At 43.9% G+C, this 17,309-nt stretch overlaps 1 protein-coding gene and 1 long non-coding RNA gene across 5 annotated transcripts in view; one reads left to right on the forward strand and one right to left on the reverse strand.

The window, feature by feature from the left end:
- Positions 1-428: 428 nt before the first annotated feature.
- On the reverse strand, positions 429-3,204 carry LOC140197853 (uncharacterized). Of its 3 annotated transcripts, none has more exons than XR_011886037.1 (3): positions 2,924-3,204; positions 1,618-2,061; positions 429-958 (listed from the first exon to the last, which is right to left on the reverse strand). It is a non-coding gene; the product is annotated as an uncharacterized lncRNA (long non-coding RNA). The 3 variants fall into 3 exon arrangements; XR_011886039.1 differs by having other exon boundaries at positions 429-992; XR_011886038.1 differs by lacking the exon at positions 429-958 and adding an exon at positions 979-1,062.
- LOC140197852 (polyunsaturated fatty acid 5-lipoxygenase-like) overlaps positions 1,637-17,309 on the forward strand; it is a 60,793-nt gene continuing 45,120 nt past the window's right edge. The window contains exons 1-4 of one of the 2 annotated variants that reach the window (XM_072258371.1): positions 1,637-2,076; positions 11,418-11,616; positions 14,411-14,492; positions 16,923-17,045. In XM_072258371.1, coding sequence (XP_072114472.1) covers positions 1,927-2,076; positions 11,418-11,616; positions 14,411-14,492; positions 16,923-17,045 — 554 coding nt within the window. In that variant the 5' untranslated portion in view covers positions 1,637-1,926. Of the gene's footprint in view, positions 2,077-3,817; positions 3,893-11,417; positions 11,617-14,410; positions 14,493-16,922; positions 17,046-17,309 lie in introns of those variants that run through there. The other variant, XM_072258372.1, reaches the window with a different exon arrangement.

The following is a 17,309-nucleotide window of genomic DNA, read 5'->3' on the forward strand; positions in this document are numbered from 1 at the left end:
TCAAAAGGTCGTCTGCTGTGCTGTATCTTAATAAATTAGGTTAGATTAGATTAGATTATGAGGATGCGCAGTCCTCTTATAGTCATAGTCATACTTTATTGATCCTGGGGGAAATTGGTTTTCATTACAGTTGCACCATAAATAATTAAATTGTAATAAAACCATAAACAGTTAAATAGTAATATGTAAATTATGCCAGGAAATAAGTCCAGGACCAGCCTATTGGCTCAGGATGTCTGACCCTCCAAGGGAGGAGTTGTAAAGTTTGATGGCCACAGGCAGGAATGACTTCCTATGACGCTCTGTGTTGCATCTTGGCGGAATGAGTCTCTGGCTGAATGTACACCTGTGCCCAACCAGTACATTATGTAGTGGATGTGAGACATTGTCCAAGATGGCATGCATTAAGAATGGTTTTTATTGTCATTTAGTAATGCATGCATTAAGAAATGATACAATGTTCCTCCAGTGTGATATCACAGAAACTCAAGACAGACCAAGACTGAAAAACTGACAAAAACCACATAATTATAACATATAGTTACAACAGTGCAAGCAATACTGTATTTGATGAAGAACAGACCATGGGCATGGTAAAAATAAAGTCTCAAAGTCTCTCGAAAGTCCCAACATCTCACGCAGACGGTAGAAGGAAGAGAACTTTCCCAGCCATGAGCTTCCAGCGCCGCAAACTTGCCGATGCCGCACCATTGGAAGCACCCGACCACAGTCCGACTCTGAGTCCATCCAAAAACTTTGAGCTTCCGACCAGCCCTCCAACACCGAGCACCAAGTACCATCTCTGCCGAGCACTTCGACCCCAGCTCCGGCCACCAGCAACAGGCAAAGCTGAGGATTTGGGGCCTTCCCCTCCGGAGATTCTGAATTGCAGAGTAGTAGCGGCAGCGAACCGGGCATTTCAGAAGTTTCTCCAGATGTTCCTCCGTGCTTCTCACATCTGTCTCCATCAAATCAGAATTGTGCACGTCATCCTACTTACAAATACAATATCATTCACCGGAGACGCTGCGCGCGCTGCGTCGTGCTGCCATCTTCTCTTCCCTCCCAAATAAAAAAGATTTGTTATAGACCTTGTACCTTATTGTCTGCCTGCACTGCACTTTCTTTGTAACTGTGACACTGTGTTCTATATACTGTTACACAAACACACACACGCTCACAAAACACACCACACAGACATATACGCACATACCTATGCACAGACACACTCAACATGCGCGCGCACACACACACACACACACACACACACACATATACGCAGGCATACTAAATGCACAACACAGACATACGCACATAAAAACTCACAATACATAAACACTAAAATACAGAACAGACACACAAACACACAGGCACAGAAATACATATACACTACCGCCACACACAGACAAAACACACATGCACACACAACAAACGCACATACACAACCACACACAACATGCATAGCACAGACATACACAATCAACACACACGTGCAAAGAAGGATAAAAACACACATACACACACAGCGCCGGAAGTAGGGATCGAACATGTGTCTCTGGATTTCTGAGGCAGAAGCACCAACTGCTGTGCCCACTTTCTACCCTTTCCTTGACCTACCCTTTTTGGTCTGTCATTGCGTTCCAAGTTGTGAGAGTCACCGGTTCAGTTTGGCGGCGGGGAAGCTGTCTGTTTCCAGTCCCCTACTGAAGATGACGGAGTCGGAACTGATTGCGGTAACTACTAAAGCAACGCGAGCCAAGCCCACAAACTACAGAGTCACTGGAAGTGTCCCAACAGGCGGGATACTCGGAGCACTCGTTTCAACATGAATGCTGTTGTTACGTGCGCCGCCTCTGCCTTGTAAAGTGTTTGTCTGTAACTGGACTCCGAGTGCTGGCTCCGCGTCTCCTCACCTAGACAGGAGAGATGGTCACCTACAGGGTCACGGTAGCCACTGGAACGTCAGAATACTCGGGAAGCAACGACTACGTCTATGTCACTCTAGTGGGAGAGCGAGGGTCCAGCAAGAGAACTCTCCTCGACGAGTGGCTGTACGATGACCTGGAGAGGGGGAGCGTAAGTGTGAGGGAGAGGGAGAGAGTGAGAGTGTGAAGGAGAGTATGGCGGGAGAGAGGGGTGTAAAGGAAAGGGTTTCTGTGTGCGAGGTTAAGGGAGAATATATGAGCGTGGCTGAGGATATAGGCGATGGAGAGAGATTGTGTGTCTGAGGGGGAGGGGGAGAGAGGACCCGAGGAAGAAACGGAGTGTAAACGTTTGAGAGGAAGAGGGTACATGGGAGAGAGCGTGTCGGGGGGGGGGGGTAGTGTGCGAGGAGAGCGGGAAAGCACATGTAGAAAGAGAGAGAGCATGGAAAGCGAGAGAGTGTGTGAGGAGTGAGTTTGTGTGTGGCGGGAGATGGAGAGTGTGCGTGGGGTGAGAGAGAGCATGTGTGTGGAGAAAGTGCGGAAATGGAAAGAGAGTGTGGAAAGAGGAGGAAAAAGAGTGTGTGGCGATAGAGAGAGGAAAGAGAGAGTGTATGGAACATCTCATGTTCTCAATATTTATTGCTTATTTATTATTATTTGTATTTGCACAGTTTGCTGTCGTTTGCACTCTGGTTGAACGCCCAAGCGGTCTTTCAATGATTTTGTTACGGCTGTGATTCCATTATGGATTTATTGAGTATGCCCACAAGAAAATGAATCTCAGAGCTGTTTGTGGTGACATACAGAATATGTACTTCGATAATAAATTCGCTTTGAGAGAGAAAAACAGAGGAAATGACGGGAGTTTGGACGGAGAAAGAGTGTGTATGTGTGTGGGGAGAGATAGTGTGTGGAGAGAAAAGGAAAGAGAGAGAGAAGAAAGGACGTGGCTGTGTGTGAAAGACGGAGGCAGTGAAATCTGCCGGTAACAATAATACCTTTCTGGCTGACCATCCCCCACGGGCACTCCCTCGCTTCAGCACTGGCTACAAAATTTCCCCTTGACTGCGATCATCCTTGAAAAGGTTTTGCTGGCAGGGCTCCCTCTCTTTCTGAATACCCTGTTGCTTCAGTTTACCTGGGAGGCCCTGACAACACTAACAGTGGGTGTTAACGAGTATGGATTTCCACCCCTCTCTGTGCGCACCTCTCCTCGCCGCTTCCTGAACTTTGCTTCGGAGCCCTGGGGTCTGTTGTTAAAGCGAGCGCGGGCTCGGCCGAGAGCGCTGGTTCTTGACGTGTCCAGTGACGCTGATCATCCGGGTGGAGAGTGAGTCAGGTCAACCCCCAGCAACGGCGGGATGTCCAAGGACACAGACAGAAATTCATTGGAGCGGCAACACCTCATCTTTAGGCTGGATAGCCTTCAACTTGAACATCCATTTCTCTTCTAGTAATTTCCGCCCCCCCTTTCTCTTTTCCATTCCCCATTCTGGCTCCCCTCTTACCTCTTCTCTTATCCTCTCTCACCCCTTCTCTTCTCCTCACCTGCCTATCACCTCCCTCTGGTGCTCCTCTGCATTTCCTATCTTCCATGGTCTACTCTCCTTTCCTATCAGATTACTTCTTCAGGCTGCGACCATTTCAACCTATCACTTCCCGGCTTTCCACATCATCTCCCACCCCACCCACCTACCTTGCCCCTCACCTGGTCTCACTTATCACCTGCCAGATTCCACTCCGCCCACCTACTTATTCTGGCTTCTTCTCCCTCCCTCTCCAGTCCTGATGTAGGGTCTTGGTCCGTAACATTGACTGTTTATTCCTCTCCAGTGATGCTGTCTGACCTGCTGGGTTCCTCCAATATCTTGTCTGTTAAGAAGAAATTTATTCCCTGGAGTACAGGAGAATGGGGGAGATCCTATAGAGCCGTACAAAATAATCAGCTATCGATAGGGTGAATGCAGGTATGCTTATTTCCCCTCCAATTGGGTGAGACTAGAACTAGAAGTCATAGGTTAAGGGTGAAAGGTGAAATATTTAAGGGGATTCTGAGGGCGAATTACTTCACTCAAGGATGGTGCATGTGTGGAAAGAGACACCAGCGGAAATGGTAGAGTCGGGATCGGTTGTAAAATTTAAGAGAAATTTGGATAGCTACGTGGATAAGAGGTATCAAGGGCTATGGTCTGGGAGCAGGTAGATGGGGACTAGGAAGAAAATCAGGCCAGCAAGCACTAGATGGACAGAAGGGCCTGTTTCCATGCTGTCATACTCTATGACTGTGTCCCTAAAAGTGGACCACTCAACCACTCGTTTTTCATGCTTGGGCTTTTCTCTTTGGAGTGAAGGAGGTTGAAAGGTGAAGTCTATCGGATTATGAGAGTGGATGTGTGGCGACACTTGCCGGCTGCCCCCTGCACATCCTTGGGTGTGGTGCAAATGACACATTTATTTATTTCTTTGACAAAATTGACAAATTTATTTAATTTAATGAGATACGGCACGGAATAGGCCCTTCCAGCCCTTTGAGCCCTGCAACCCAGCAATCCCCAACTTAATCCTAGTCTAATCATTGGACAATTTACAATGACCATAAGACCATAAGACAAAGGAGCAGAAGTCAGCTATTCAGCCCATCGCATCTGCTCCGCCATTTTATCATGAGCTGATCCATTCTCTCATTTAGTCCCACTCCCCAAGCCTTCTCACCATAACCTTTGATGGCCTGGCTACTCAAATACCTATCAATCTCTGCCTTAAATACGCCCAATGACTCGGCCTCCAATGCCGCCCGTGGCAACAAATTCCATAGATTCACCACCCTCTGGCTAAAAAAATTTCTTCGCATCTCTGTTCTGAATGGGCGCCCTTCAATCCTTGAGTCATGCCCTCTCGTACTAGACTCCCCCATCATGGGAAACAACTTTGCCACATCCACTCTGTCCATGCCTTTCAACATTCGAAATGTTTCTGTGAGGTCTCCCCTCATTCTTCTAAACTCCAAGGAATACAGTCCAAGAGCGGACAAACGTTCCTCATATGTTAACCCTCTCGTTCCCGGAATCATTCTAGTGAATCTAGTGACCAATTAACCTACCAACCCATATGCCTTTGAACGGTGGGAGGAAACTGGAGCACCCAGAGGAAACCCACGTGGTCACCGGGAGAACGTACAAACTTCTTACAGGCAGCTTACAGTTAGTCCTGACGAAGGGTCTTGGCCTGAAACGTCGACTGCACCTCTTCCTAGAGATGCTGCCTGGCCTGCTGCGTTCACCAGCAACTTTTATGTGTGTTTCTTACAGGCAGCGGTGGGATTTGAACCTGAATCATCTGGACTGTAAAACATTGTGCTAACTACTACATGACAGTACCAGCCTCATGTTCAAATTCCTCAGTCACCAATCAGTACAGTAATACAGGTTTTAATAACCAATAGAATATTCTCATTAAAGGCCAATAATACTTCACTGCATGTTTTGATGTGCGTGTGATAAATAAAACTAAATCTGAAATGCTCTCTCCTTTTAACCTTTGCTGCTTCAGAGAAAACAACCCGATTTTGTCCAACCTCTCTTTATAGAGCATGCTCTCTAATTGAGGCAGCATCCTGGTGAACCTCTTCTGCACCTCTGCAAGGCCTCCACATCCTTCCTGTTTGCTCTGTTCTAAGTTACCCCTGGTGTGTTACCCCCGCTGTAAATTGGCTCTAATGTGTTACTCTGTTGTAAGTTGCCACTCGTGCGTTACTCCTCCTGCAGGTTACACCTAAAGAAGTTACATCTCCCAAAACTCACTCCTATTGAGATCCTCTTGCTCTGAGTTATCCCTTGGTGCAGGTAGGGAGCATAACAAACAAATAGGATTTGATAGGCATACAGAGCCTATAAAAGGTATTTACCATCCCCCCCCCCTGATATTTTCATGTTTTGTTGTTTCACATTGAATCACCTTGGATTTAATTTGGCTTTTTTTGACACAGAAAAAGATTATTTCATGTCAAAGTGAAAATGGATCTCTATAAAGTGATCTAAATTAATTACAAATATAAAACACAAAATAATTGCATAATTACTCACCTCTGTGTGGATTGGTCTCTATCAGCTCTGCACACCTGGGCTGCAATTTTTCCTTATTCTTTGTTACAAAACTGCTCAAGCTCTGTCAAATTGCATGGGGGTCATGAGTGAACAGACCTTTTCAAGCATAGCCACAAATTCTCATTTGGATTGAGGTCTGGACTCCGACTTGGTCACTCCAGGACATTAGCTTTGTTGCTTTTAAGCCATTCCTGTGTAGCTTTGGCTTTATGCTTGGGGCTACTGTCTTGCAGGAAAACAAATCTTCTCCCAAGTCGCAATTCTCTTGCAGACTGCTTCAGGTTTTCTTCCAGGATTTCCCTGTATTTTGCTGCATTGATTTTAGCCTCTACCTTCACAAGCCTTCCAGGGCCTGCTGCAGTGAAGCATCCCCACAGCATGATGTAGCCACCACCATGCTTCACAGATGATGTTATTTTGACGAAGTGTGGTGTTTGGCTGATGCCAAATGTAGCGTTTAGTATGATGGTCAAAAAGCTCAATTTTGGATTCATCAGACCATAGAACTTCTTCCACCTGACTTCAGAGTCTCCGTCATACCTTCTGGAAAACTCCAGCCAAGATTTCATGTGAGAGTTTTTCAACAGTGGCCTTCTCTTTTCCACTCTCCCATAAAGTTGCGACTGGTGAAGCACCCAGGCACTATGCGCAGTCTCTCCCATCTCAGCCACTAAAGCTTGTAACTCCTCCAGAGTTGTCATAGCTCTCTTGGTGGCCTCCCTCACTAGTCCCCTTCTTACATGGTCACTCAGTTTTTGAGAACGGCCTTTTCTAGGCATATTTACAGCTGTGCCATATTCTTTCTATTTCTTGATTGATTGATTTACCTGTACTCCAAGGGATATTCAATGACTTGGAAATTTTCCTGTATCCATCTCCTGCCTTGTGCTTTTCAATAACCCTTTCACAGAATTGCTTGGAGTGTTCTTTTGTCTTCCTGTGTCAGGATGCTGACTCACCAGCAGTTGGACCTTCCAGATATACTGTAGGTGTATTTTTACTATAATCAATTGATGCACCCTGACTGCACACAGATCTCCATTTAACTAATTATGTGATTTCTAAGACCAATTGGCTGCACCAGTGATGATTTGGTGTGTCATATTAAAGGGGGTGAATACTTAAAGAAATTAGTTAGTTTGTGTTTATATCTGTCATTAATTTAGACCACTTTGTGGAGATCTGTTTTCACTTTGACACGAAAGTGTCTTTATCTGTAGATTGGTGTCAAAAAAAGCCAAATTACATCCACTGTGATTCAATGTTGTAAAACAATAAAACATGAAAACTTCCAAGGGGGGGGAAGCATCGACTCAGACCACGAGAGGCCTGTGTCAGACATTTTCATGCCTTACAAGGCGCAGATTGGAAGTCTGTGTGGGGTGCCACTCCTCGCACAGACACTAGAGCAATGTGTGGTTAAGTGCCTTGCTCAAAGACACAAACACGCTGCCACAGCTGACGCTCGAACTAGAGACCTTCAGATCACTAGACAAACGCCTTAACCACTTGGCCACATGCCCAAGGGGGGGGGGGGTGAATACTTTTTATAGCCTATATATGTCAGGGAACAAATTGTTGGAAGGCAAAATGACACGGTGTCATAGCGGTTAGTGTAATGTTTTTACAATCTGGTGATTGTAAGGTCGGTGTTCAATTCCCACCACTGCCTCTAAGGTGCGGTTTGTACGTTCTTCTTCCCATGACCGTATGGTTTCCTCTGAGTGTTCCAGCTTCCTCCTCCTTCCCAGAGATGCACACCAGGGAGTTTCCAGCCTGCGGTCCATGGACCCCCTGGTTAATGGTAGGGGTCCATGGCACAGATAAGGTTAGAAACCCCTGGGTTAGGGCTAATGAGCTGTGGGCAGGGTATGTTGGTGCTAGAAGCATGGCGATACTTGCGGGCTCTCCCAGCGCAATCCTCTCTGATTTGATTTGATGCCAACAAAGCATTTCACTGTATGTTCAAATGTACATGTCATGCAAATAAATCTAATCCAAAAAAAGCTAGTGAGGTAGTGTTCATGAGTTCAATGTCTATTCAGAAATCAGATGTCAGAGGGGAAGAAGCTGTCCCTGAATCATTGAGTGTCTGCCTTCAGGCTCCTGTACCTCCTCCTTGATGGTAACAATGAGAAGAGTGCATGTCCTGGGTGATGAGGCTCCTTCATGATAGAAGCTGCTTTTCTGAGGCACTGCACCTTGAAAATATCCTGGATACAACGGAGGCTAGTACCCATGATGGAACTAACTGAGTTTACAACTCTGTACAGCTTGCTACGATCCTGTTCAGTACCCCCTCAGTGATACAGCCTGTCCGAATATTCTTCACAGTACATCAGTAGAAGTTTTCGAGTGTTTTAGTTGACAAACCAAATCTTCTCAAACTCCTGATGAAATATAACCGCTGTCTTGCCTTCTTTATAGCTGCATCAATATGTTGGATCCAGGTTAGATCTTCAGAGACATTGACACCCAGGAAAGTGAAATTGCTCACTCTCTCCACTTCTAATCCCTCTATGAGGAATGGTTTGTTTCCTCATCCTACCCCTTCTGAAGTCCACAATCAGCTCTTTGGTCTTACTTACATTGCATGCAAGATTGTTCACTGTGTATGTCGATGTATGTTTGATAAGCAAACTCAAATCTTGTTTTAAAAAAATGCTCAATATTCTCTGACCTTGCTGGAAATGTTGGCAGATATGAGTGTGGATTATGACGGTGTTACCTTTCTTGGAATGATTGCTAGTGTTTGTGTAAGTGGGTGCAGTTCTTGAGCTGCCCACGTAACATTCTTGGCAAATAGATGTAAACTTGGAGACACAAGAAAGTGCACAAGCTGGAAAATATGGCAAACTGCTGGAGCAACTCAGTGGGCGGGGCAGCATCTGTGAAGGAAAATGGATGGACTACCTATTGGGTCGAGACTCTCCCTTGGAAGTTGGCTCACTTCCTCTCGTACCAGAGTGGCTGGCTTCTTTCGTACATGGAACTACACCTCCTACACTGTTGCCCATCATAAAGGACCCCCCTCTCATTGTGACTGTCAGGAAGAAGGTACAGGAGCCTGATGACACACACGCAGTGATTCAGAAACAGCTTCTTCCCCTCTGCCATCCGATTTCTGAATGGACATTGAACCCATGAACACCACCTCACTACATTTTTATTTCTGTTTTTGCATTACTTATTTTAACAACTATTTAATATTCATATACATGCTTACTATAATTCAGTTTTTTCCCTATATATTATGCATTGCACTGTACTGTTACCACAAGGATAACAAATTTCACACCATATGCTGATGATATTAAACGTGATTCTGATTCCAATACTGGTCTGCCATTGCCATAAGCACCTACAGCTACCCAGCTCTGGAATTCCAATTATTTGATTTCTGACCAATTGGTACTGGCAGCCAAAGTTCTGTATTGTTGGCTGAGAGTTGTGAGTTCATGCCTCCATGTTGCTGGAGAACTTAAATTTAGTTTAAAAAAAAGAAAGGTCTTAGAAACAGTATCCAACTAACTAATGGGATGTTGTCAAAACCCAGAAAATGACGAAAAGCATTTATCAGCTCAGAATCAGAATCAGGTTTAATATTACCAGCGTATTTCGTGAAACCTGTTAACATTGCAGCAGCAGTACAATGCAATACAGGATAAATATATCGAAAAATGGAATACAGCAAGTATATTTATATTAAATAATTAAATTAAAATAAGTCATGCAAAAACAGAATTTTAAAAGAAGTGGCGAAGTAGTGTTCATGGGTTCAATGTCCACTTAGAAATTGAATGGCAGAGGGGGAGGAGCTGTTCCTGACTTGCTGAGTGTGTGCCTTCAGGCAGAGTCAATACAAAGAGGAACAGAGTTAATGTCTAAGGGAGAAGATCCTTCATCAGATTATGAAGTTAATACTGAAGCTGAAATAACAGAAGAAAATTTTAAATGCTGTTTTTTAAAGTTTTAAACAGCCATGTAATTTTAACATATTCTTGCAGTGGTTTTTAACACCACAGGACATTCGGCCATTCAGCCCATTGACTCTCCATCCTGGGTTATTATCCTCCTCAACCCCATTCTCCTGCCTTCTCCCTGTAACCTTTGACACCCTGACTAATCAAGATCCTATCTGCCTTCGCTTTAAATATACTGAATGACTTGGCTTCCACAGCTGTATGTGCCATGAATTCCATAGATTCACCACCCTCTGGCTAAAGAAACTCCTCCTCATCTCTGTTCTAAGTGGATACTCTTCTATTCTGATATTGCACTAGACTCTCTCTGGTGAAAAATCAACCTGGTTTAACTCTCTGTAGAGATGCTGCCTAACCTGCTGAGCCCTTCTGAAATTTTCTGACTTTATTTCAGATTTCCGGCAATTGCAGTTTGAATCTCAAATGGCCCCTCTGGGGCAATTAGGGATGAGCAATATATTTGTTTCCACCTCCAGTGAATGCATAAAAAAAAACAAGATTTAAGGGGAGACCTCCAGAGCTGTGGACAACCAAGATTGATTAAATTTGCTCCAAATTGTCACCTTGGGGATTCTACTCAGTCCTTCCTATTTCTATCCCTCTGTCGATCTGTCTCTCTCTATTTCTATCTCCTTCTTTGTCTCTCTTTCACTCTCTCCCCCTTTCTCTCCATCTCCCCCTCTTTCTCTCTCTCTCTTTTTCTCTCTCTTCCTCTTTCTCTCTTCCCTCTTGCTCTCTCTCCCTCTTTCTCTCTCTCCCTCTTTCACTCTCTCCCCCTTCTCTCTCTCCCCTATTTCTCTCTCCCTCTTGTTCTCCCCCTTTCTCTTTCTCCCTCTTGCTCTCTCCCTCCTTCTCTCTCTCCCCCTCTTTCTCTCTCCCTTTTTCTCTCTCTCCCCCTCTCTCTATCTCTCTCTCTCTTCCTTTTTTCTCTCTCTCGCTCACTTCTTCTTTCTCTCTCTGTCTCCCTCCTCCCTCTCTCTCTCCCTCTTTCTCTCTCTCTCCTTTTCTCTCACTCTCTCTCCCTCTTTCTCTCTCTCTCCCTCTTTCACTCTCTCTCCATTTCTTTTTCTTTTTCTTTCTCTCTCCCTCTATCTCTCTCTCTCCATCCACCTTCATACATTTCATGGAATAGGCCCTTCCAGCCAAGTGAGCCACGCTGCCCAGCAACTCTCCCATTTAACTTTTGCCTAATCATGGGACAATTTATGATGACCAATTAAACTACTGACTGGTACGTCTTTGGAGTCTGGGAGGAAGCACCCGGAGGAAATCCACACTGTCTCTCAAGGAGACCATACAGTCTTCTAGAAGGTTGTGCTGGAATTGAACTCCAAATTCGATGCCCCGAGCTCTAATAGCATTGCGCTGTCTTGTTTTGTGACGCGACCTCTGATTTGATTGGCCAGGTGCATGAATACGGGGTGGAAAGTGAGAAGGACCTGGGTCGCATCTGGTGGGTGCAACTGGACAAGGAGAAGTTCCTGATGGGGGACGATTGGTTCTGCCGCTACATGATGGTACGGACGCCTTCGGGAGAGAGCCTCGTCTTCCCCTGCTACAGATGGTTGTGTGACAATGACAGTGTCTCTCTCCGGGAAGGATCAGGTGAGACTGCGGGAGAAGGGTTGGGGAGGTGGCGAGGGATCAGGAAAGGATTCCAGAGGTTGGGATTGGAGGCACAGACACTGCTGTTTACTTGTGGCAGTGAGCTGCAGGCTGAAACTGGTGGAACCTGGATCACTTAGAAGGTTGTGGGGAACCGCAGCCACTGTATCCATTACAGTGAGCATCTGCTGCTGTATAAAATGCAGTACTGGTGTGTAATATGGAGAATGGCAGTAAATGTTTAAGTTACTCGTGCTTGTGGCACTCTCTATGCATACTATAGATAACAGCAGGAATCTGGGTACTATAGAGAGTAGTGTTCCCGTTGTATAAAATAGAGAATAACAGTGTTTATGTATGTTATGGAGGGTAGCAGACCCTGTGTATATTACAGAGAGTAACAGTCCCCATATAGAGCAGCCTTTCTTAACTTTTTTGCCCTGGAGGAACCTTTGAAATAATTTTCAGGTCTCGGGGAATTCTAACGTAAAAATTATTATATCTACAACTCGCAGTACGTTAGCATGATCTGTAAGTCGCAGATATAATGATCCAAAAATAATTGTTAATGCTTTTTTCGGTAGAAAATGAATTTTAGCTAAATGTTGTTGGAAAAAATAGGTGGTTAAGCTTAGCTTACCCTTCTTGAAATTAATCTCTTTCTTTCCCTTTCATAAATTTTAAAAACTCACAAGGCAAACATAAGTTTCTGTTAAATAACTGGCTTAAGCCAAAATGGCATTTAGTTTTACTAAAGGTAGATTTAACTTAAATAAAGGTTGTAGATTGATTTCAATTAATGCTACTTACAACATGAAATGTTATTGACAATGTTGAAGCAGTGTGTTGTGACGATATCAGAATTTTGTTTTACAAGAGAAAGGAAACCTCTCCTGGAGCCAATCATTGATGGTGCACCATCAGTACTGATGCCAACACGATTCCTCCAAGACAGACCTTTTGTTTCCAGATATGAAGACACAACATTAAACATATCTTGGCCTTTACTTGTTTCGGGCAGCTCCTTGCAGTAGAAAAAGTTTTCTTGAATTTCACTATCATTTACAAATTTTACAAATGCTACGACACGACATTTATTGGTGAAATCTGTGGATTCATCAACCTGGATAGAGAAACTGTTGCTGTTCAGTTTATCACACAAAACTTCTTCAGCATCATGTGACGTGTAGTCAATACACCAACTTACCGTACTGTTTGAGAATGAAACCGTTTCCATTTCTCGTACTGAATTATGTTACAAGCATTTTATCCACTATAATTTTACATTAGATTAGATTAGATTTGTTTAGATTATGAGGACATGCAGTCCTCTCTTATTGTCACTTAGTAATACATGCATTAAGGAGTGATACAATATTCCTCCGGTGTGATATCACAGAAACACAGGACAGACCAACACTGAAAAACGAACAAAAACCACATAGTTATAACATATAGGAACGTTTGTAGTTACAACAGTGCAACAATATCATAACTTGATGAAGAACAGGCCATGAGCGCAGTACAAAGTTCAAAGTCTCTCAAAAGTCCCACATCTCACGCAGACGGGAGAAGGAAGAAAACTCTCCCTGCCATACCCGACTACAGTCCGACTCTGAATCATCCGAAAACTTCGAGCTCCCATCAGCCGTTCGACACCAAGTACTGAGCACCATCTCTGCCAAACGCTTCGGCCCTAGCCTCAGTCGCCAGCAGCAGACAAAGTCGGGGATTTTGGGGCCTTCCCTCCAGAGATTCACGGTCGCACAGTAGCAGCGGCAGCGAACCGGGCATTTCAGAAATTTCTCCAGATGTTCCTCTGTGCTTCTCACGTCTGTCTCCATCAAATCAGAATTGTGCACGGTGCTGGTATTATTAGGTTCTCACCAACTGTGTGACTTTTCCTTTTCTAGGTAATAACTTCTGCTACTAAATAACTTGCTTCCTGATTCTTTTTACTGCGACTTTATTCACAAAAGTTTTACTCTCTTTTGAGATTCCAATACCCATTTAAAATAATCAGCACTCTTACGTGTCACATGGCTGTGATTTGTAGTTCAATGTCTTTTTCAATTTTGCTGGAGCCCCTACAGTCTTGACGAAGGGTTCCGGCCCGAAACGTCGACCGATCTTTTCCACGGATGCTGCCCGACCTGCTGAATTCCTCCAGCGTGTTGTGAGTGTTGCTTTGACCCCAGCATCTGCAGATTATTTTGTGTTTAGTATCCCAGCATGTGTGAAGTTCAAAAAGTGATGTTTATTTTCTTTTAATCATGACTTCTCATGGAACCCTAGGGTTCAGGGGAACCCCAGTTGAGAAACCCTGCTACAGAGAGTGGTGCTTTCCATGTATATGATCGAGGTTGCAGTTTCTTGCACTTTTACTGTAGAAAATAGCAGTCCCTATATGTGATAGAGAGCAGTGACACATATATAACGTTATAAATATCAGTCTGTCTGTATATCACAGAGAAAACCAGTTCCTGTGTATATTACAGACAACTGTAGTCCCATTGCATAGTACATTAAGTAACAGTCCTTGTTTATATTTCATACAACAGAATTCCATGTGCATATTATAAAATGCAACCTATGAATATACTTTAGACTAGAGAGAGTAGGGGTCTCACTTTATACTACAGGGAACAACAGTCCTATGTAGGTTACAGGCAGCAGGAGCAAAGTATATATATATATGTTAATGTCAGACTATGTGCAATTTACATCGGCTTTTGTAAGTATCATCTGCCGAGCATGCCTGTGAACTTGATCGTGTAATCTCTTCTCGCCACAGCTAGGCGACCCATTGATGACATATTACCTGCCTTTCAAGCGCATCGTCAGAGGGAGCTCGAGGACAGGCAGAAGCTGTACAGGTAATGGTGGCTGGCAGCTCACCTGTGGAAGGATAAGCGGCCAGATTTGTTCCCAGTGATTCCTTACCTAGGGAGGCAAATCCCAGACTCCACACTTCTAGCTCCCTTCCATCATGGTGTTGAGATTCTGTGGGGATATATTAGAGGATTTTCTTCCCTAATCCCACAGGAGCCTGACCTGTTATGTGCTCGGAATCCCCGTCCAGTTAAGCAGGGATCCCTTACTTTCAGATTAGAAGGAAAAAGGGAGAAGGCAGGAGACTGGGGCTGAGGGGGAAAATGGATCAGTCACGATGAAATAGCGGAGCAGACCTGGATGGGCCAAATTCTGCTGCTATATCTTATGGTCTTATAATCTAAGATGCATTTGATTTTCATTATTTTAAAGTTTTTAATTATTTATTAGTGTTTTTGTTTTTAGAATTGCTTAATATTAAAATAGTAAAATCAGTTTTATAAAGAATCTGCAATTCAGTGATTTAGAGTCAGATTTATTATCACTGACATATGATGTGAAGTTTCTGTTTTGCAGCAGCACCGTACAAAGATGTAAAAAGCATGAAACTATTTACCAGGGAAATTGACAAGCTTAGGTAGACATCTTGGTGTTGGGTATGGAATGATGCACGTCTGGATGGTACACAAAACAAAAATAAATTCACTGTATCTCAGTACATGTGACCACTGATCTATTAGTATTACAGGGCCAGTATCTACTCGGTGGGGTGAAGGGCCAGCTATATGATAAAGTAAATAGCGGGTAGAAACTTTTATAAAAAAATCCTAATGACCTATTTGACGGCTGGCATGGTTGCTAAAACTGGACAACAAAGATTTTGCTTCCTGAATACTTCTGGGTCTATCTTATGGATTTTGGGCTGCTGATCATGAAAATCACCGTGAAACTTCCCTATCACGCACTATTTTCTTAAATCCTCTATATTTGTTATTTTAATTCATAATTTAAGTCAGAATAACTGATGGTGAGATCAAGAGAAACATTTTTGTTAGTCCACAAATCAAACAGATCGTCAATGACAGGCAAGTCGAAGAACTCCAAGTGGGACCAGAGAAAATTGAATGTAAGGCATTCAAGGACGTTGTTGAAAAATTTCTTGGCAGTTACAGAGCACAAACTATGTGTGGTTGGTTGGCAACACCCTTCAGCATACAAAACCATGAAGTGCAACATGTCACTAAATATTTATTTTCTGCACTCCCATCGAGACTTCTTCCCAGCAGATCTTGGAGATGTCAGTGACGAGCCTTGTAAAAGTTTTCAACAAGACATTGCAGTCATGGAGAAACAGTGTCAGGGCAACTGGAATCCATCAATGCTGGCTGATTATTGTGGCTGACTTAAGCAGGAAGCCTCAGACACTGAGTACAAACAAAATTCAGCAACAAAACATTTTTGGCTTCGTTGTCTAAGCAAAGCATCAGACTATTATGCAATTAAAGGCATTATATTCAATAAAAGTTAATTTTTGTTTCTCCAAATTCCTATGTGATACAGGTAGTCTGAAATTATATTTGTGTTCAGCTTCAAAAAAAAATCTGAGGAAGCAGCACCTTTGAAAAAATTTGTTGTCTGGTGTAATTGATATACTGCAAATAGTGGGCACAACCTTATAAAGGTCCCAGTGTAGCACTAGCACAATGTCTCTGACTCTCTGTAGGTTTGCAGGTTCGAGTCTCCAGAGGGCAGATAACCTTATGAACTTGAATGAAGAATCCTTCCCAGTGAGCGCGTGTTGGGATGTCCGCAACCACTGCCCCCACAATGTCACAGTGAGCCCTGACAAGCGACTGAACCCATGTGCAGAGGAACACCAGACTCACATGTAGAGACAGAAACATGAGTTTATTCAGAGGAGTTGCAACAGAACATCAGTGGCTCGACGGAGCAACACCAAAGGATGAGTCATTCTCAGAACAGGGACCCCACTCTTGGGGAGTCCGCTTTAAATAATCACAGCATGCAGAAAATCCGTGCTAGTCAAATTAAACTGAACAAGATTTAACAGAAAGCAGGAGGGCTTAATGACTCATTGCTATCATCAGGAAGGAGGTACAGAAGCCTGGAGACACACATTCAGCAGTTCAGGAACAGCTTCTTCCCCTCTGCCATCTGATTTCTGAATGATAATTGAACCCATGAACACTACCTCACTACATTTTTAAATTTCAAATTTTGCTTAACTATTTAATATATATGTACTTACTGTAATTTATGGTTTTGTTTTTTTCTCTATTATTATGCATTGCATTGCACTGCTGTTGCAAAAACAACAAATTTCATGATATATTCCAGTGAAGTTACACCTGATTCTGAACCTTGATCAGACAGCTATTAACAAATACAGGTGCACAGGCCCACAGGGCTCATGACACACAGTGTGCCGACGCAGCCCGCTTTGTGTTGTGCAGGTGGAAGGTTTGGAAGACTGGCGTCAGCAAGTGCATTGCCGCTGAAACCGAGGACGACCTCCACCCGGACGTCAAGTTCAACGACGACAAGCGTGCCGACTTCGAGAACTCCTTGCACTTGGCGTGAGTTCAGTGTTCGCTCTGAGTCGCTGCTTAAAGTGCGGTTGAAGCAGTATGGGACTGGGAGTGTGGGAATGGGGAGTCCCTCCTCCAGGATTCTATTCATTTATTTATTCTATTTAGAGATAGAGAGCGGTAACAGGCCCTTCTCGCCCACTGCTCAGTTACACCTACACGTATGTGACCAATGAACCTACTCAACCATACGTCTTTCTCAATGTGGGAGGGAATTGGAGCACCCGGAGGAAACCCATGCGGTCATGGGGA

Source organism: Mobula birostris, chromosome 5 (genome assembly GCF_030028105.1).
Source record: "Mobula birostris isolate sMobBir1 chromosome 5, sMobBir1.hap1, whole genome shotgun sequence".
In the NCBI taxonomy this organism is placed as follows: Eukaryota; Metazoa; Chordata; class Chondrichthyes; order Myliobatiformes; family Myliobatidae; genus Mobula; species Mobula birostris.